Source organism: Sapajus apella, unplaced genomic scaffold (genome assembly GCF_009761245.1).
Source record: "Sapajus apella isolate SASKATOON/1434 unplaced genomic scaffold, GSC_monkey_1.0 scaffold10, whole genome shotgun sequence".
Taxonomy (NCBI): Eukaryota; Metazoa; Chordata; class Mammalia; order Primates; family Cebidae; genus Sapajus; species Sapajus apella.
This window is the reverse complement of record NW_022436950.1, coordinates 43,441,662-43,460,649: the sequence shown is the minus strand read 5'-3', so window position 1 is coordinate 43,460,649 and position 18,988 is coordinate 43,441,662. Positions and strand designations below refer to the sequence as shown.

The 18,988-nt window shown below is 38.1% G+C and overlaps 1 protein-coding gene across 2 annotated transcripts in view; it reads right to left on the bottom strand.

The window, feature by feature from the left end:
• DNAH7 (dynein axonemal heavy chain 7) overlaps window positions 1–18,988 on the bottom strand; it is a 172,677-nt gene that overhangs the window by 80,178 nt on the left and 73,511 nt on the right. Inside the window, exons 6-9 of one of the 2 annotated variants that reach the window (XM_032278796.1) lie at window positions 12,096–12,183; window positions 10,929–11,109; window positions 8,630–8,705; window positions 3,372–3,497 (exon numbers count right to left, since the gene is read on the bottom strand). In XM_032278796.1, the coding sequence (XP_032134687.1) occupies window positions 3,372–3,497; window positions 8,630–8,705; window positions 10,929–11,109; window positions 12,096–12,183 (471 nt within the window). The remainder of the gene's footprint in view (window positions 1–3,371; window positions 3,498–8,629; window positions 8,706–10,928; window positions 11,110–12,095; window positions 12,184–18,988) is intronic. The other variant, XM_032278797.1, reaches the window with a different exon arrangement.

The following is an 18,988-nucleotide window of genomic DNA, read 5'->3' as shown; positions in this document are numbered from 1 at the left end:
GCATGAGCTCTGCCAGCTGCTGTCATCTTCAGAAGACAGATGCAACAGTAAGGAATTTTTATTTTGCTTTTTTACAAAATGTTTAAGAACACTGTGGCTGGGAAACTTCAAAGCAGACCCTGTGCTGCATGTCTGCTTCTCCCCTGAGCCTCTCTGCTTGGGGGTAGTAAAAATAACAAAAAGCCCAGTATATTTTCAGTACCCTACCTAACAGGGTTGACTCTAAGCATAGGTGGTCTGGAGGATGAGGGGAGTGGTCTTCTCCCAGCCTGTTACCCTCTTGCCTCCTGCCTCCACGCTTAAACACACACTTTACCACCTGGTTATTCTCTGGCCTCTCACTGCCACTTGTAGTCTTCCTTCCTCCCTTCCTCTAAGGGTAAGCGGAGCAACAGATGGCATGCTATTAAAAAGAGAGGCTGCCTAAGGAGCCAGGAGCAGATGGAAAGAAAGGCCACAGCCCTACTTTCCCAAGCTTACTTCTAAGACATTCCAGCTAAAGGCTAATGCAAGAGAATGGCCAACACCAAAGGAGCATCACCTCATGTCATTCACTTGGCAGTATCTGCTACATTTTCCAACTGTTTAGAAGACTAGAGCAGCTAATGTTCATTGCAATTTAAAACAAGTTATGATAATTCAGCCCCTTAACTGTGATTACCATTAAAATATGCACAGTGATCGGGTGGGGAGGAGGAAGTGAACTGGGACAGAGATAAACAGCAATGTTCAGAGGTGGCACAACATGGCAGACTAGAAGCCTATACCAGTCTTTCCCCGAGCTGGAACACAAAATTTTAACAACTATCTGCACAGAGAAAAGCACTACCACAAAAAACAAAAATCAGGTGAGCAATCATAGTACCTGGTTTCATACTGCTGAAGAAGACATTGAAGAGGGCAGGAGAGGCAGTCTTGAATTGCTGATGCCACCCCTCTCCCATCCCCCAGCAGTGGCACAAAGACTGAATCCATGCACTTTGGGTAAGGGAGAATGCAGTGACTGAGGGACTTTACTTTGAACTCAGTGCTGCCTTGTCACAGCAGAGACTGAAGCCCTGCTGGGCTCAGCCAGCACCTGTGCATGGAGGGAGCATTTGGACCAGCCCTAGCAGGTAGGAAATTGCCATCCCAGTGGTCAGAACTTGAGTTTCTTGGCAAGCCTCACCACCGCAGACTGAAGTATTCTAAGGTCCCAGGTAAACTTGAAAGGTGGTCTAGGACCCAAGGACTGCAATTCCCAGGCAACTCCTAGGGTTAGGCTGGGCTTAGAGCCAGTGAGCCCAGGTGGCATGTGACCTAGGCAGACACCAGCTGACACAGCTAAGGAAGTACTTGGGCCATCCCTTCCTTAGACCCAGGCAGTGCAGCTCACAGCAACAAATGTGACTCCTTCCTTCTGCTTAAGGAGAGGAGAGCAAAGAGTAAAGAGGACTTTGTCTTGCATTTTGTATATCAGCTCAGTCACAGCAGGACAAGGCACCAGAGGTGCGAGGTCCCTATCCCAGGCCCTAGCTCCCAGATGACATTTCTAGACACACCCCTGGGCCAAAAGGGAATCTACTGCCTTGAAAGAAAGGACACAGTGCTGGCAGGAATCGTCACCTGCTGACTAAAGAACCCCTGGGCCCTGAATAACCAACTGTGATACCCACGAAGTACTCTGAGGGTCATGGTCTCTGAGACATGCTGGCTTCAGGGATGACCATTCCCAGCTGTTGTAGCTATTGTGAAAGACTCCTTCTGTTTGAGAAAAGCAGGGGGAAAAGTAAAAGGGACTTGTACTTTAAGTATCAGCTCAGCCACAGTGGGGTAGAGCAACAAACAGACCTTTAGGGTCACCAAGTCCAAGCCTAGGCTCTTGGAAAGTATTTCTGGACCTGCTCTGGGCGAGAGGGGAGCTCAATCCTCTAAAGCGTGAGTCCCAAGCCTGGCAGCATTCACCATAAGCTGATGAAAGAGCCCTTGAACTTTAAGTGAGCATTGGTAGTGGCCTGGCAGAACCCCTCATAAACCAGTGGTGGTAATGGCTACAGGGAGAGGCTCTTCTGCCTGTGGAAAGAAGAGGAAGAGCAGGAAGGACTTTGTATTGTGGTTGGAGTGCCAGCTTAGCTGCGGTAGAATAGGACATAAGGTAAATTGCTACAGTTTTTGACCCCAATTCCTGCTTCCAGAGAATATCTCTGGACATGCCTGGAGGAACTCGCTATCCTGAAGGGAAGGGCCTTGGGCAAGGCCCAGTGCTGTGCTGGCTTCAGGTCTGATCCATTGCAGTCCCAGTGATGGTGGCCACAGAGTTGCTTGCATCACCACACTCCCAGCTCTATGTGGCTCAGCACAGAGAGACTCCATTTGTTTGGGAGAAAGTAAAGTAAAGATATAAGAGTCTCCTCCTGGTAATCCAGAGAATTCTTCTGAAACTTATCCAAGACCACTAAGGTAGTACCTCCATGAGTCTGCAAAAACCACAGTGTTATGGGGTTTGGGGTCCAAGTTCCTTTAAATATCTGGAAAACCTTGCCAAGAAGGACAGGCACAAATAAGCCCAGACTGTGAAGACTACAACAGATACCTAACTCCTCAATGTCCAGACACTGACAAACATCTACTAGCATCAATACCATCTAAGAAAATATGACCTCACCAAATGAACTTAATTAAGCAAAGCACCAAGGACCAATCCTGAAGAAACAGAGATATATGACCTGTCAGAGAATTCAAAATAGCTATTCTGAGGAAACTCAAATAAATTCAAGATAACACAAAGAAGGAATTCAGAATTTTATGAGATAAATTTAACAAAGAGATTGAAATAACTAAAATGAATCAAGCAGATATTCTAGAGTTGAAAAACACAACTGACATGCTGAAGAATGTATCAGAGTCCGTTAATAGCAGGATTATGTTAATGGGTGAAAGAAAATATATAATTAGAATGAGTAAGACGTAGTATTTGATAGTACAACAGGAGGACTACAGTCAATAATACTTTAATTGTACATTAAAAAATAACAAAGAGTATAAATGGATTGTTTGTAATGAAAAGGATAAATGTTTGAAGGGATGAACACCAAACCTTCCATGGTGTGATTACTCACTACATGCCTCTACCAAAATATCTCATGTACCCCACAAATATATACATCTACTATGTACTCACAAAAATTTAAAATTTTAAAATTTTAGAAAAGCAATGTTCACTTTTTACTCTATATACTTCTATGTTGTTTATTTAAATCCATGTTTGAATACTTACATTAAAAATGGTAATGTTTTACTTTGCAGTCAAAGTAGTAAAAGAAAAAAATAAGCTATAGTAAAACAACTTCCCTCTATATTTTAAAAACCTCTGTAGGGCCACATATACTCACTTAAAATTACTGTGCCACAAATCTAGTACAGCCAGCATCGTGGGATTCATTGCATTCAAGTGATCCCTAATATAATTGCTTGCAGCTAAAAAAGATTTCCTCCAAGGTTTTGGCAGAATTTCCATTCTGAAAACAAAGAAAATATTCAGCTACATTATTTCAAAGTCAAAAGAAAATATTTTTATAGTAAGTACATTTGGGTAATAATGAATTAATTTTAATAAAATACGTGATGCATCCCTTATAACAAAACAAGTAATTGTGTTTTAAAATATCTAAAGATCATATGTTTTATGGTTTAGTATAATTTCATAATAATGATTCTGAAATTAGGTTTAAATCTTTAATACAAAAAGTAATTTGTCTCCAAATACTTGATCTTATTGAATTCACAAATAACTTACAATCAACAAATGGAAACAACAGCCAGCTATCTCTCATAAACATCTTCAAAGATTCTCTACTAATTTCAGGATATGCATTTAAATTTTCCCTGGATTTATTTTTTAAATTCATCCTTTTCATTTTTAAAACATTTTAAGGATATAGTCCAACCTAACTATAGAAACCCCCTTGAACTTATCCTCTGGTAATATTTAAACATCATTTATAAATCACACTCTCTAATGTTCTTAATTGAAAACACATTTATAGTCAACCTTTGAATAACGCAGGTTTGAACTGTGCATGTGGATTTTCTTCCGCTTCTGCCACCCACACTCCCACAGCAAAACCAATCTCCTTCTCCCTCACCCTCTTCCTTCTCCTCTTCCTCCACCCCTGCCACTTCCTCTTCTTCCTCCTCTTATCACTATCACCATGTAAAGATTACAAGGATGAAGACCTTTACAATGTTCCACTTCCACTTACCGAATAGTAAATATATTTTATCTCTTATGATTTTCTTAACGTTTTCTTTTCTCTAGCTTACTTTATTCTAAGAATTCAGTATGTAATATATATAACACAAAAAATATGTGTTAATTGAATGTTTATGCTATCAGTATGGCTTCCAATGAACAGTAGGCTATTAATAGTTAAGTTTTGGGGAAGTCAAAAATTATATGTGGTATAGCAGCTCAGTGGCTCTTACCCCGTGTTAAGGATCAACTGTATTCTGTAACTCCTGTAACTTTAATAATCTTTTATATATTGAAATGTGCCATCTTCACCTTTCAGAATATATTTAAACATTCATATTTTATGTGTATAACTTTTGTACTCTTACTGATTTTAAACACATAGTCTTGTTTTATTATACAGTAATTGTAATTTAATTTTTCATGTGTGGCTATACCACCTTTGCAATTATGAAGGATGATTTTTGTCTTTCCCAGGAGAAAAGTTGTTCTCCATAGAGGATATGGGAAAATGGGTACATAACGTTTTGTGTGTGTATGTGTGGAATGGGAAATAATTTGGGCTTTTTTGGTTTGTTTATTTGAGATGGAGTCTCACCCTGTCACCCAGGCTGGAGTACAGTGGCACAATCTCAGCTCACTCCAACTTCCACCTCCTGGGTTCAAGCGATTCTCTCACCTCAGCCTCCTGAGTAGCTGGGATTACAAGATTATACCACCATGCCAGGCTACCGTTTGTATTTTTAGTAGTGACGGGGTTTCGCTACATTGGCCAGAACTGGTCTCAAACTCCTGACCTCAAGTGATCTGCTCGTCTCAGTCTCCCAAAGTGCTGAGATTACAGGTGTGAGCCACTGAGCTTGGCCTTTGGGGCATTTTTAAATGATACAAAAGAACGTAAAACTGAAGTGGTTAATCATATAAACTCCATCTTTCAAACTATTTAAGATTTATTCCTAAATGTTAATTATTATTAGAGAAAATATACAGCAAGTGGATTTTCCCATTTTGTGTTCTGTATTTCAATCCATGTAAACTGAAAGACATTCTTATAAATATATATCTTCTGCAATGTTCCCAGTGTGTTTCTGCACCATCAATCTTTTATGCTCCTAGCATATCTGAAGTCTGTGCTAGTTGCTACGGGGATTTTAAAAAACCCTATATCAAATTATTTCCACCAAATACTTACCTTTTCACCATCTTAGTGTCCATCTGTCTATGTTTAGTCATCTACCTATCAATCCATCAACTCATAAATGTAATTACAGTTAAATACATAAATAAAGACCATAAGAACAATTAGTTGTATAGAGGCTTACAGTAGAGATATTGCAGGTTTGGTTCAAGACCATCCCCATAAGGCAAATACTGCAATTAAGCAAGTCACACAAACTTTTGCTTTCCCAGTGCATATAAAATGTATGTTTATGTTATATTGTAGTCTATTAAGTACACAATGGCATTATATCTTTAAAAAAAACATGTAGGGCCAGGCACAGTGGCTGACACCTGCAATCCCAGCACTTTGGGAGGCCAAAACGGGAGGAGTTTTTTAGCCCAGAAGTTCAAGACCAGCCTGGGCATAGGGAGACTCAGTCTCTACAAATTTTTTTTTAAATTAACTGGGTGTAGTGGTATGCTCTTGTGGTCCCAGCTACTTGGGAAACTGATGTGAAAGGATCACTTGCACCTGGGAGGTTAAGGCTGCACTGAACTACGATCATGCTACTGCACTCCAGCCTGGGCAACAGAGAGAAACTCTACCTCAAAAATTAAAAAAGAAAAAAAGAAACCAAGTGCAGTGGCTCACACCTGTAATCCCAGCACTTTAGGAGGCTGAGGTGGACAGATCATGAGGTCAGGAGTTCAAGACAAGCCTGGCCAACATGGTGAAACCCCGTCTCTACTAAAAATACAAAAATTAGCCAGGCATGGTGGTACACACCTGTAAAGCCAGCTACTCAGGAGGCTGAGGCAGGAGAATCCCTTAAACCCCAGAGGCAGAGGTTGCAGTGAACCAAGATCACACCACTGTATTCCAGCCTGAGCAACAGAGTGAGACCCTGGCTCGAAAAAAAAAAAATGCATACACCCAAATTTTAAAATACTTTATTGTCACAAAATACTAACAATCATCTCAGACTTTTGCGAGTCATAATCTTTTTGCTGGTAGAGGATCTTAATGGCCTCTAACTGATCAAGCTGTGGCAATTTTTAAAAATAAGACAACAATGACATTTGCCACATCATCAATTGACTCTTCTTTTCATGAAAGATTTCTCTGTAAGCATTCAATGCTATATGACAGCATTATAGCCAACTAGAACTGCTTTCAAAATTGGAGTCAATCCTCTCAAATTCTGATGCTGCCATATCAGCTAGCTTATGTAATACTCTAAATCCTTTATTGTCATTTCAGTGTTCACAGCATCTTCATCAGGAACAGAATCCATCTTAAGAAACCACTTTGTTTGCTCATCCGTAAGAAGCAACTTCTCATCTGTACAAGTTTTATCATGAGATGTCAGCAATTCAGTCACATCTTCAGGCTATACTTCTAATTCTTATTCTCTGGCTTCTAACACATCCTTCCAACACATCTGCAGTGACTTCCTCCAGTGAAGTCTTGAGCCACTCAGAGTCATCCATAAGGGTTGAACTTCTTCCAAACTTCTGCTCATGTTGATATTTTTACCACCTTATATGAATCACAAATGGTATTCATACCATTCTTAATAGTATCTACAACAGTGAATCCCTTCCAGAAAGTTTTCAATTTACTTTGCTAAGATCTCTCAGAGAAATCACTTTGGTAGATACAGCCTTTCAAAATTTTTTCTATAATTTCAACTTTTATTTTAGATTCAGGGGGTATATGTGTAGGTTTATTACATGGGTATATTCTGTGATGCTGAGGTTTGGGGAACAATTGATCCCATCACCCAGGTACCAGCATAGTCCCTGATATAGTTTGTATATCTCCTCCAAATTTCATGCTGAAATGTAATTCCCAGTGTTGGAGGTGGGGACTTTTGGGAGGTAACTGGATCATGGGGGCAGATTTCTCACAAATCGTTTATCTTCATCCTCTTGGCTCTGTCCTCATAATAGCGAGCTTTCACAAGATCTGGGTGTTTAAAAAAGTGTGTGGCATCTTCCCTCTCACCCTTTCTTAATCCTGCTCTTGCCATGTGAGTTGCCTGCTCCCATTTTGCCTTCTGCCATGATTGTAAGCTTCCCAAGGCCTCCCCAGAAGTCAAGCAGATGCCAGCACCATACTTCCTGTAAAACCTGAACAACTGTAAGCCAATTAAACCTTTTTTTCTTTATAAATCACCCAGTCTCAGGTATTTTTCTATACCAACACAAGAACAGCCTAACACAGAACCCAATAGTTGATTTTGCAAGCCTTGCTCCATTATGGAGATAGCTTCTTTTCTTAAGCCTCATGAAGCAACCTCTGCTACCTTCAAACTTTTCTTCTGCATCTTCCTTACCTTTCTCAGCCTTCATGGAATTGAAGAGAGTTAAGGCCTTGTTCCGGATTAGGCTCTGGCTTAAGGAAATATCATGGCTGGTTTTATCTTCTTCCAGAACACTTCCTCCATATCAGCAATAAGGCTGTTTCGCTTTCTTGTCAGTCATGTGTTCAATGGAGCAGCACTTAAAATTTCCTTTGCCTTCACAGCCTGGCTAACTGGTGCAAAAGGCCTAACTTTGGCCTGTCTTGGCTTTCAATATGTCTTCCTCAGTAAGCTTAATGATTTCTAGCTTTTGATTTAAAGTGAGAGATGTGTGACTCACTTAGAGGCCATCTTAGGTTACCTGGCCTAATTTCAATACTGTTCTGTCTCAGGGAATAGGGAGGCCTTAGGAGAGGAAGAGAGATGGGGGAGTGACTGGTTGGTGGAAGAGTCAGAACACGCACATTTATTGACATAATTTGCCATCTTATATGGGTTCAGTTTGTGGCTTTCCAAGGTAATTATAATAGTAATATCAAATATTACTGATGACAGATCATAAGAGATATAATAATGGAAAAAGTTTAAAATACTGTACGAATTACCAAAATTGACAGAGACACAAAGTGAGCACATGCTGTTAGAAAAATGATGCCAATAGACTTGTTCGACAAAGGCCTACAGTTGCAAAAAAAAAAAAAAACGCTCATAAACCTACTATTTACAAAATCAGTATCTGTGAATTACAGTAAAGCAAAGTGCAAGAAGATGAGGCATGCCTGTATATGAAATATATACATACACACAAATACATTTACTTATATATAAATTATAAACATATATATGAGAAAATATAATTGGTATAGAAATATATAAACATATACAGACATGGTCACATAGTCAACATTCTTAGAGAAATCTGATCACTTACTCAGCACGATGGGCTGGAAGTTCATCTATCTTCTTATCATCTTCTTTCTCCCTAGGATCTTTTAAAACGAAATCAACTAAAAGAAAATTTTAAAACTCTGATATATAAACTTACGTTAATTATAGTATATTTCCAAGCAATTGCAAAACTAGCTCTATTAAGATTAACTGTTTAAAGTTGTTTAGTAATGAGCAATTTGTGCATTTATGAACAGAAGAAAATTTTAAAAATCTTACAAGAAACTGTATCATGTCCGTGTCTTTGAGGATACAGTATATGTTCCCTTTCTTAACACAATGTGTCCCTCCCCTTTCATTTGAAAGGAATAATTGCTTTTAATATTATGTTTCCCTTATAGCTATTCCACCAAAAATATGCTTGTTGAATTGAACATCCACAATACAGGATAGTGGTAGTTCTATTTCACTGAGGAAAGTTACAAACAGTTGGCCCTCTGTATCTGCAGGTTCTACATCCATGGACTCAACCAACCATGAATTAAAAATATTCAGAAAAAACAATAACAGACAACAAAATAATACAAATAAAGATATACAGTATAACAACAATTTACATAGCATGTACGTTGTATGAGGTAGTATAAAAAATCTGGAGATGATTTAAAGTATATGGGAGGATATGAGGTTATATGCAAATACTGTGCCATTTTATATCAGAGACTTGAGCATCTGCAGATTTTGGTATCTGCTGGGGAGATGACTGTCTTGGAACCAATCTGCTGTGGATGCCAAGGGACAACAGTATTGCCTTGTTCTCTTTTAAATTGCATAAGAGCATAAAACAGTCCTGTTATAAAATCAATAAAGTAAGCTATCTTGCTTCTGTCTTCTATGGTCTTTAATTCACAATTAATTTTAATTCTTCTGCCAGTCTTTCAAGATGCTCTTTCTAAATTGCAAATTGCATGTATTACCCCCTTGCCTACAATCCTTCAGAGACTCTCCTTTACCTTCAAATGCTCTGAAAAGGCATATAAGACTCTTCAGATTCTGTCCTTTCCCCAAATGCACCCTATGCTTTGGCTTCAGAACTGCTTACAAGTCCAGAAGAGCCTCTCATGCATGTCGGTCATCGTTCACAGCATTTCCTAGGCCAAGCACATTCCCTACTAGACCGTTGTTCATCCTTCAAGACTTAGTTTAGGCTTCTCCAGAGTCCTTCCCAACAAGTCAGAGGTGACCTCTTCTCCCTACAGTTTTATCTTCTGTTTCTCTCCTCTTTGCACTTACTACTTTATCATTTAGTTATTTGTCTATCTCTCTCATTACACTATGAACTCTGAGGACAGGGATTAGGCTCTTTATTTTTATATCACCGGGATATTCCATAGGAGTTGTAAATACAGTGCATGTCCTCCACCAGGAAGGGTCCCCACATTACTCCAAAGCATTATTATTACTCTAACTTTGAACATAGCATCCATCATACTAGGTTTACCATCACAACCAACCTGAGAGCCTTTTATAAAAGTACAGATTCCAAGGCCCTGCCTCCAGGGATTTTAATTCAGGTGTGGCCAGAAGTCAGTATTTTAAAAATAGTTCTGACAGTCAGCCTTAGGATCTATTTGTACCATGGGTCAACAAATTTTTTATGTAAAGGGTTAGACTGTAAGTATTTTCGACTTTGTGAGCCACAAGGCCTATGTCACAAGTGTTAAATTTTGCTCTTGTAGCTCAGAAGCAACTGGATTTGTACATAACATGCAAATGAATTAGTGTGGCTATGTTTCCAAACTTTATTTATGAAAACAGGTAGTGGCCAGATGTGCCTGTGAGCTATAGTTTGCCAACCTTTGGTCTACTGCAAGAATTTTACATGAATTACATTCTAATTTATGACATCGGTAATATTAATGTTCATTGTTAATACTTACACTTGTAGGTAATAATTTAAATATGTCTAGTCTCATGCCTACACCAAAAGATCCTTCAATGAAGAGACCATCTTAAAGAAACAGACTATCTCCTAAATGTCTAATGCCTTGCATAAATTAGATGCTCAATAAATATATTAAGAGATTAAAATTAGTGCTTTATAATTTTCTTCAGTGCTGTCCTTTGTGGTGGGAATATATCCCTACAAATAGAATTATTTTTTTGTAATATTTCACTAATATAATTTGCCTAAGATCTTAAGTAATATAACAGCAATGTAAGAAATGGCATAATTATAATATTGTGAATAGTTTGAAGTATAGGTATTAATTTTTAATACAAAAATTATCTTTAATGAGACACATATTCAAATTAAAAATCAAAGAATAATACCAATTTACCTATGGATTTCTTTACACTAAGAAGATAATCTTCTCTCATTTCATCAGATAGTGTAACTATGCTGTCAGTGAAGACTTTCAGATGTTGTGGAACTAAATCCAGTACATGTTCTAGCCAAGAATCTTCCATTGGGGCTACGTGGTCTGTATCAATTCCGTGGTGAATATAATAGTAATATCTCTACAAAAAGAAGATAGGAAAAATGTTGATGTATAGAAAAAGCCTGTTTATCAAAAATAAAACTAAGCAAAATTCAAGTTTTAGGAGAACAAAGTATTTATAAAGCATAAAAAAGTATTTGGAGCAATTCACATAGGCATTATTTGAGATCTAAATGTTACAAATGTGGATTTTCATGAAAATTAAAACTCCTACCTCATTTTATAACTATACTCTAAAACATCAAGTTATATTACTAAATACATGATGTACACAACAGAGTCCATGCTGAATTAGTGTTTTGTAATTTTAAAAAAATGTGTTAGTTTTTGTCCTTTTATTATTATCAGAAGATCTTAAAAGCTATAAGCAAATCAGTATCCCTATATATTAATTCAAGAAATATTATACAATAGGATTTATGACATTCCAAATGGCCTAACAGTCCATACTGTAATTTTATAGCTGCTATTGTACATGTTCATATTCATTTTAAAACCAGTTATTTCTAGAATAATGAATATTTAACTTCAATATATGTTCATGAATTTTTACATGTTACTTATTAGAAAAAATTTAAATGTCAAAATACTTTTGAATTAGCAGGTTAAAAGTCTTTGATATTTACATTTTAAAAAATTCTTCTGCATTTGAAATACTTGAAGAATTACTATTTCTAAAGTAAGTTAATAGGCCCTGTAAAATATACATTATATAAGACAATTTCTCATAAAAAATTAAGGCATGTAAAGCTATAAATGACTGAACCTGGCTTCAATATGTAGAGCAAGTAGATTTGAAATTTTTTTAAATTGTGGTCCTAGGTGGCAAGGGAGAGAATGATTTCTTCTATAAATCCCATAAAGCTTTTTCACAGAACTCTGTACTTATTCCTATGTCCACAGAGTTTCACAAAGGAGGTGCACAGAGTGACTTCAAAAGTATAAAATTATCTTCAAGCATTTCTCTCATTTTCAATTATACTGACAAAAGAAATGGCCTGTTACCAAGATGTCTTTCTCTACAGCAGAAGTGGTCGGTTTTGGAATTATGCTTCCATCAGGGACAGCTGAGTCTAAGTCAGTATCTTGTTGCCTAACAAAATGATAAACATACTATTCAAAAATAGATAAGGGGCAGTTAAAACATAAAATAATCAATATAAGAAAACCAGGACTATTTTCTATTAAATCATAAGGAAAAATGAATTGTTGAACATTTCAAAAATAGTATACATATTTGTTTGGTACGATATTCCTCCCCAAATACTTTACTCATTCAGACAATCATATTGGAAGTTATTTGGAAGACCTAATTCAGAAATCACGCCCTTCTTGATGGCCTTTACTTATTCTTCCTCATTACTTAAGAATCAAGCTCTCTCTTCTTTGAACTTATAAAGGAACACTCTTGCAATATTCCTAAAATTTGTATGGCTATTTTTAAATATGAGTTTTAAAAAGAGCACTGATGGAAAGTACTTTGAACACAATTTTGCAGAAGACAGACACATTCTTCAAAAGGCCGTTTCTCAGATTTCTACAGACATACAAGTTAACAATCAGTGACACACAAGTTCTTATGTGCTTATGTATTTATTATTGGGTATGTGTTTATATAATACCATAGTGCTTGTAACTATAATTCAATTCAAAATCTATGCCAAATATGAGCCACATTTTGTGACACGTTCTGGGGCTACACTGGGCAGAAAGGCATAGTTCACCTCTTCAGAAACATAAGTTGTTCTGAAATAGCTTTAACCTCTTTATAACTGACTGTATCATCCTCTTCATCTGGATCCCAACTTCATCTGGGAGAGATACAGGTCAGTGATGCTGTATAATTAAATACACCTTCCCACTAACTGCCCAGGGAGGGGAGGCTGGAGCTTTAGTGAGTATATCTGAGATACCAAACCAAAGTGGGTGCACAGAACAGATCTTCTAACTCATTTATCTTTTGCAAATCCAGGAATCCAGTGTTTTGTGAACTTTATACACATTATTTTCAATTATATGGACAAGATAAAAGAGTCAAGACTTTGGGTAATGTCTCAGTTTAATTTAATATATAGCTAGTGCTCAATAAATGTTTGTTAAGTGAGGGAATGCAAGTATGAAAGCAGTAGAAATCCTCGAGGTATTTAGTACATGGAGAGAAAAAAATTGATTTGTCTAACTACAAATGTAATCTTACATTGTTGACTGTACAGAAAGGAAGTAACATATTTCAGGAGTTACTCAGGAGTAATGTATTTCAGGAATCAGGAAATCTGGGTTCAGATTCTGCCACTATAAAGCACATGACCTCAGTAACTATTCTTTGTTTAATAGCAGAAATCCTCATCTTCCCTACCGTGCTGAATTCTAAGAGCCAAACAAACCTCATTCTCTGTGTGAGTAACACCTGCCTAGAAAGACACAGCAAGGCAAGGGTAGGCGAGGAGGTAAAAGAAATGGCTGTAGAAGTTCTTCTCATCAGAATGAAGATCCTTTCAGCTCAAAAACTCTATGATTCTATCATTCTAGGGCCAGTAGCAAACATTCTCCTCACTGAGAACAATAATAATTGCAGCTTTTTATTGATTACCTACTTAGGCCTTCAACAGTTTCACATATATTATAATCCTTACACCTATTGCTAGAAGACAACAACATAATTACCCCCATTTCACAAATGAAGAAACTGAACATCAGAGAAGTTAAATAACTTCCCCTTGGTCATACAGCTAATTAACTATGAAAGAAAGAATTTGCCCATAAATATGTACTTCCAAATAGCCATGTTTATTCCATTCATAAATAATCAATATAGAAGGCATGAGGTCTGGGTAAAGAGAAAACATGACATACTTTATTTCTCAAAAATGGAAAGAACTATATTGATTTTTTTCTCTTTATAAAATCAGTAGAGGCTTTTGGTTCAAGACGGTGACATGAACCTCCCTTTTCAAAATTGCCCTGAAAAAATCATAATAAAATAATTGTAACCCATTAATTATGAAGAAACTAGAAGAAAAGTCGTTAGCTAGGGAGATATTTCACAAATTTCTGGAACCTGAAAAGGAGAGTCTATTAGTCCATTTTCAACTGTTGATAAAGACATACCTGAGATTGGGCAATTTACAAAAGCAAAAGGTTTAATGGACTTACAATTCCAAGTGGCTAGAGAGGCCTCAAAATCATGGCAGAAAGCGAAAGTCACTTCTTACATGATAGCAAAAAGAGAGAGAAATGTGAGCCAAGTAAAAGGGGTTTCCCCTTATCAAACCATCCGATCCCATGACACTTATTCACTATCATGAGAACAATATGGGAGAAACCGTCCCCATGATTCAATTATCTTCCACCAATTCCCTCCTACAACACGTGGGAATTATGAGAGTACAATTCAAGATGAGATTTGGGTGGGGACACAGAGCAAAACCATATCATTCTGCCCCGGCCCTCCAAATCTCATGTCCTCACATTTCGCAACCAATTATACCTTCCCAACAGTTCCCCAAATTCTTAACTCATTTCAGCATTAACCCAAAAGTCCACAGTCCAAAGTCTCATCTGAAACAAGGCAAGTCCCTTCCATCTATAAGCCTGTAAAATCAAAAGCAAGCTAGTTACTTCCTATATACAAAGGGGGTACAGGTATTAGGTAAATATAGCCATTCCAAATGGGAGAAAGTGGCCAAGACAAAGTGGTCACAGAGCCCATGCAAGTCCAAAAGCCAGCAGGGCAGTAAAATTTTAAAGCTCCAAAATGATGTCCTTTAACTCCAGGTCTCACATCCAGGTCACACTGATGTAAGAGGTGATCCCATGGTCTTAGGCAGCTCTGCCCCTGTGGCTTTGCAGCGTATAGCCTTCCTCCCAGCTGCTTTCATGGGCTGACATTGTCTGTGGTTTTCCAGGCAAACGATGCAAGCTGTCAGTGGATCTACCATTCTAGGGTCTAGAGGATGGTGGCCCTCTTCTCACAGCTCCACTAGGCAGTGCCCCAGTAGGGACTTTGTGTGGGGGCTCTGAGCCCATATTTCCCTTCTGCACTACCCTAGCAGAGGTTTTCCATGAGTGCCCAACCTTTGCAAGAAACTTTTGCCTGGGCATCCAGGCATTTCCATACATCCTCTGAAATCTAGGTGAAGGTTCCCAAAGCTCAATGCTTGAATTCTGTGCATCTGCAGGCTCAACATCACATGGAAACTGCCAAGGTTTGAGACTTGCACCCTCTGAAGCCACAGCCCAAGCTCCACATTGGCCCCTTTCAACCAAAGCTGGAGCAGCTGGGACACAAGAGTACCAAGTCCCTAGGCTGCACACAGTATGGGGACCCTAGGCCTGGCCTATAAAACTATTTTCTCCTAGGCCTCTGGGCCTGTGATGGAAGGTGCTGCCATGAAGACCTCTGACATGCCCTGGAGACATTTTTCCCATTGTTTCAGGGATTACCATTTGGTTCCTCATTACTTATGCAAACTTCTGCAGCTGGCTTTAATTTCTCCTCCAAAAATAAGACTTTTTTTTCTAACATACTGTCAGGCTGTAAATTTTTATGCAATGTGTCCCTTATGAAAATGAAAGCCTTTAGCAGTACCCAAGCCATCTCTTGAATGCTTTGCTGCCTGGAAATTTATTCCACCAGATAACCTAAATCATCTCTCTCAAGTTCAAAGTTCCACAAATCCCTAGGACAGCGGCAAAATGCCACCAGTCTCTTTCCTAAAACATAAGAATCACCTTTGCTCCAGTTACCAACAAGTTCCTTATCTCCATCTGACACCACCTCAGCCTTATTATCCATATCACTATCAGGTTTTTGGTCCAAGCCATTGAACAAATCTCTAGGAAGTTTCAAACTTTCCCACATTTTCCTGTCTTCTTCTGAGCCCCCAAACTGTTCCAACCTCTGCCTTTTACCCAGTTTCAAAGTTACCTCCACATTTTCAGGTATCTTTTCATCAGTGCCCACTCTACTGGTATCAATTTACTGTATTAGATCACTGTCGTGCTGCTGATAAAGACAAACCAGAAACTGGGCAATTTACAAAAGAAAGAGGCTTAATGGAACTTACAGTTCCATGTGGTTAGGGAGGCCTCACAATCATGGCAGAAGGCAAAAGGCACTTCTTACATGGTGGTGGCCAGGGAGATATGAGAGCCAAGCGAAATGGATTTCCCCTTATCAACCCATCAGATCTCAGGAACAATTCATTACCTCAAGAACAGTATGGGAGAAACCACCCCCATGATTCAATTATTTCCCACCAGGTCCCTCCCACAACAAGTGGGAATTATGGGAGTACAATTCAAGATGAGATCTGGGTGGGGACACGGAGCAAAACCGTATCAGAGAGGACAGATGAAATAGAGTTCAAAACACCACAACCCAAACTCATACAGGAAGGAAAGCAATCTGCCTGGGAGTCCACTAGAAAAGGCTCTGGTCTCAGGGTTGGCAGATACCAAAGGAGAGAATGAGGAGAAAGTCTGAAAACAAGGTTATCTGAATAGCTTTCTGCAAACAAATTACATAAAAAGAATACATTCTCAAAAGGCAAAAAAGGACAGAATGTGACCCAATAAACAACAGAAAATATGAATAGATCTGAATTAAGTACACTAATTGAATTAGTAATTAATAATTTTCCTACCAAGAAAAGTTCAATTACAGATGACTACACTAATGAATTCAATCAAACAAGGAAATAATACCAATTCTAAACAAACTCTTTCAGAAAACAAAAGAGATAAAAACACTTCTCAACAATTTTTATGAACCCATTAGTGGCCTGATATCAAAGCCAGACAATGATATAACAAGAAAACTACAGAGCCATATCGTTCATGAATATAAACTGAAAAAAATTCCTAACAAAATACTAACAAACCAAATCCAGAAACATAACAAAGGGATTACACACAATGACCAAGAGGAATGCAAGGTTGTACTAATTGTAAAAACCAAATAATGTAATATATCATATTAATAGCATAAAGGACAAAAACTAAATGATCACCTCAATAGACACAGAAAAAGCAACTGACAAAAATCCAGGATTCATTCATGATAAAATCTCTCAACAAATTGGGAAAGAAAAGGAACACCTTCAACTTGATAAAAGATACTTTCTATTTCCTTTACATATTTATTGAGCCCATGTTGTTTTTTCTTCTTTTCATTATTTAATATGTAATTTAACTGTAAATTGACTATTTGTAGTTGTATATGTTTATAAAGTAAAAAGTTATGATTTATGAATACAATGTGGAATGATTAAAGCTAATGAACATATCCATCAAATCAAATACTTATCATTTTGTGTGGAGAACATATGAAATTTACTCAAAGCCACAGGGAAGTTCAAACAGGGCAGAGCCCATCTCAGCTCAGCAAGACCACTGAGGTCAGTCTGCCTCTCCTCTCTGGGCAGGGCATATCAGAAAAAAAACGGCAGCAGCCCCAGCTGTTTTTACAATTTCCATCTCTGTGGAACATAGCATCTGGGGGAAGGGGCAGTTGTGGGCACAGCTTCAGCAAATTTAAATGTCCCTGACTGACAGCTGTGAAAAGAGCAGTGGATCCTCCCAACACAATGTTCCAGCTCTGATAAGAGACAGACTGCCTCCTCAAATGGGTCCCTGATCCCCATGTATCCTGATTGGGAGATACCTCCCAGTAGGGGCCAACAGACACCTCATATGAGAGGGCTCTGGCTGGCATCTGGCAGCTGCCTCTCTATGATGATGCTTCCAGAGGAAGGAACAGGTAGCAATCTTTGCTCTTCTGCAGCCTCTGCTGTTGATACCCAGGCAAACGGGGTCTGGAGTGGACCTCCAGCAAACTCCAACAGACCTACAGCAGAGGAGCCTGACTGTCAGAAGAAAACAAACAAACAGAAATAAATAGTATTAACATCAACAAAAAGGACATCCACTCAGAGACCCCATTCCAAAGGTCACCAACTTCAAAGATCAAAGGTAGGTAAATCCACAAAGATGGGGAGAAACCAGCACAAAAAACCTGAAAATTCCAAAAACCAGAATGCCTCTTCTCCAAAAAAAAAAAAAAAAAAAAATCACAACTCCTCACCAGCAAGAGAACAAAACTAGATGGACAATGAGTTTGATGAATTGACAGAAGCAGGCTTCAGAAGGTGGGTAATAACAAACTTCTCCAAGCTAAAGGAGCATGTTCTAACCCAATGCAAGGAAGCTAAGAACATTGAAAAAAGCTTACTGGAATTGCTAACTAGAATAACCAGTTTAGAGAAGAACATAAATGACCTGATGTGGCTGAAAAACAGTACAAGAACTTTGCGAAGCATACACAAGTTTCAATAGCTGAATCAATCAAGTCAAAGAAAGGATATTAGAGACTGAGATCAACTAAATGAAATAAAGGTAGAAGACGAGAAAAGAGAAAAGAGTGAAAAGAAACAAATAAAGCCTTCAAGAAATATGGACTATGTGAAAAGACAAAATCTACATTTGTTTCATGTACCTGAAAGCAATGGGGAGAATGGAACCAAGTTGGAAAACACTCCTCAGGATACTATCCAGGAGAACATCCCCTAACTTAGCAAGACAGGCCAACATTCAAATTGAGCAAATACAGAGAATATCACAAGGATACTCCTCAAGAAGACCAACCTGAAGACACATAATCATCAAATTAACCAAGGTTGAAATGAAGGAAAAAATGTTAAGGGCAGCCAGAAAGAAAGGTCAAGTTACCCACAAAGGGAAGCCCACAAGACTAACAGTAGATCCATGTGCAGAAACCCTACAAGCCAGAAGACAATGGGGTCAAATATACAACATTCTTAAAGAAAAGAATTTTCAACTCAGAATTTCATATCCAGCTAAACTAAGCTTCAAAAGTGAAGGAGAAATAAAATCCTTTA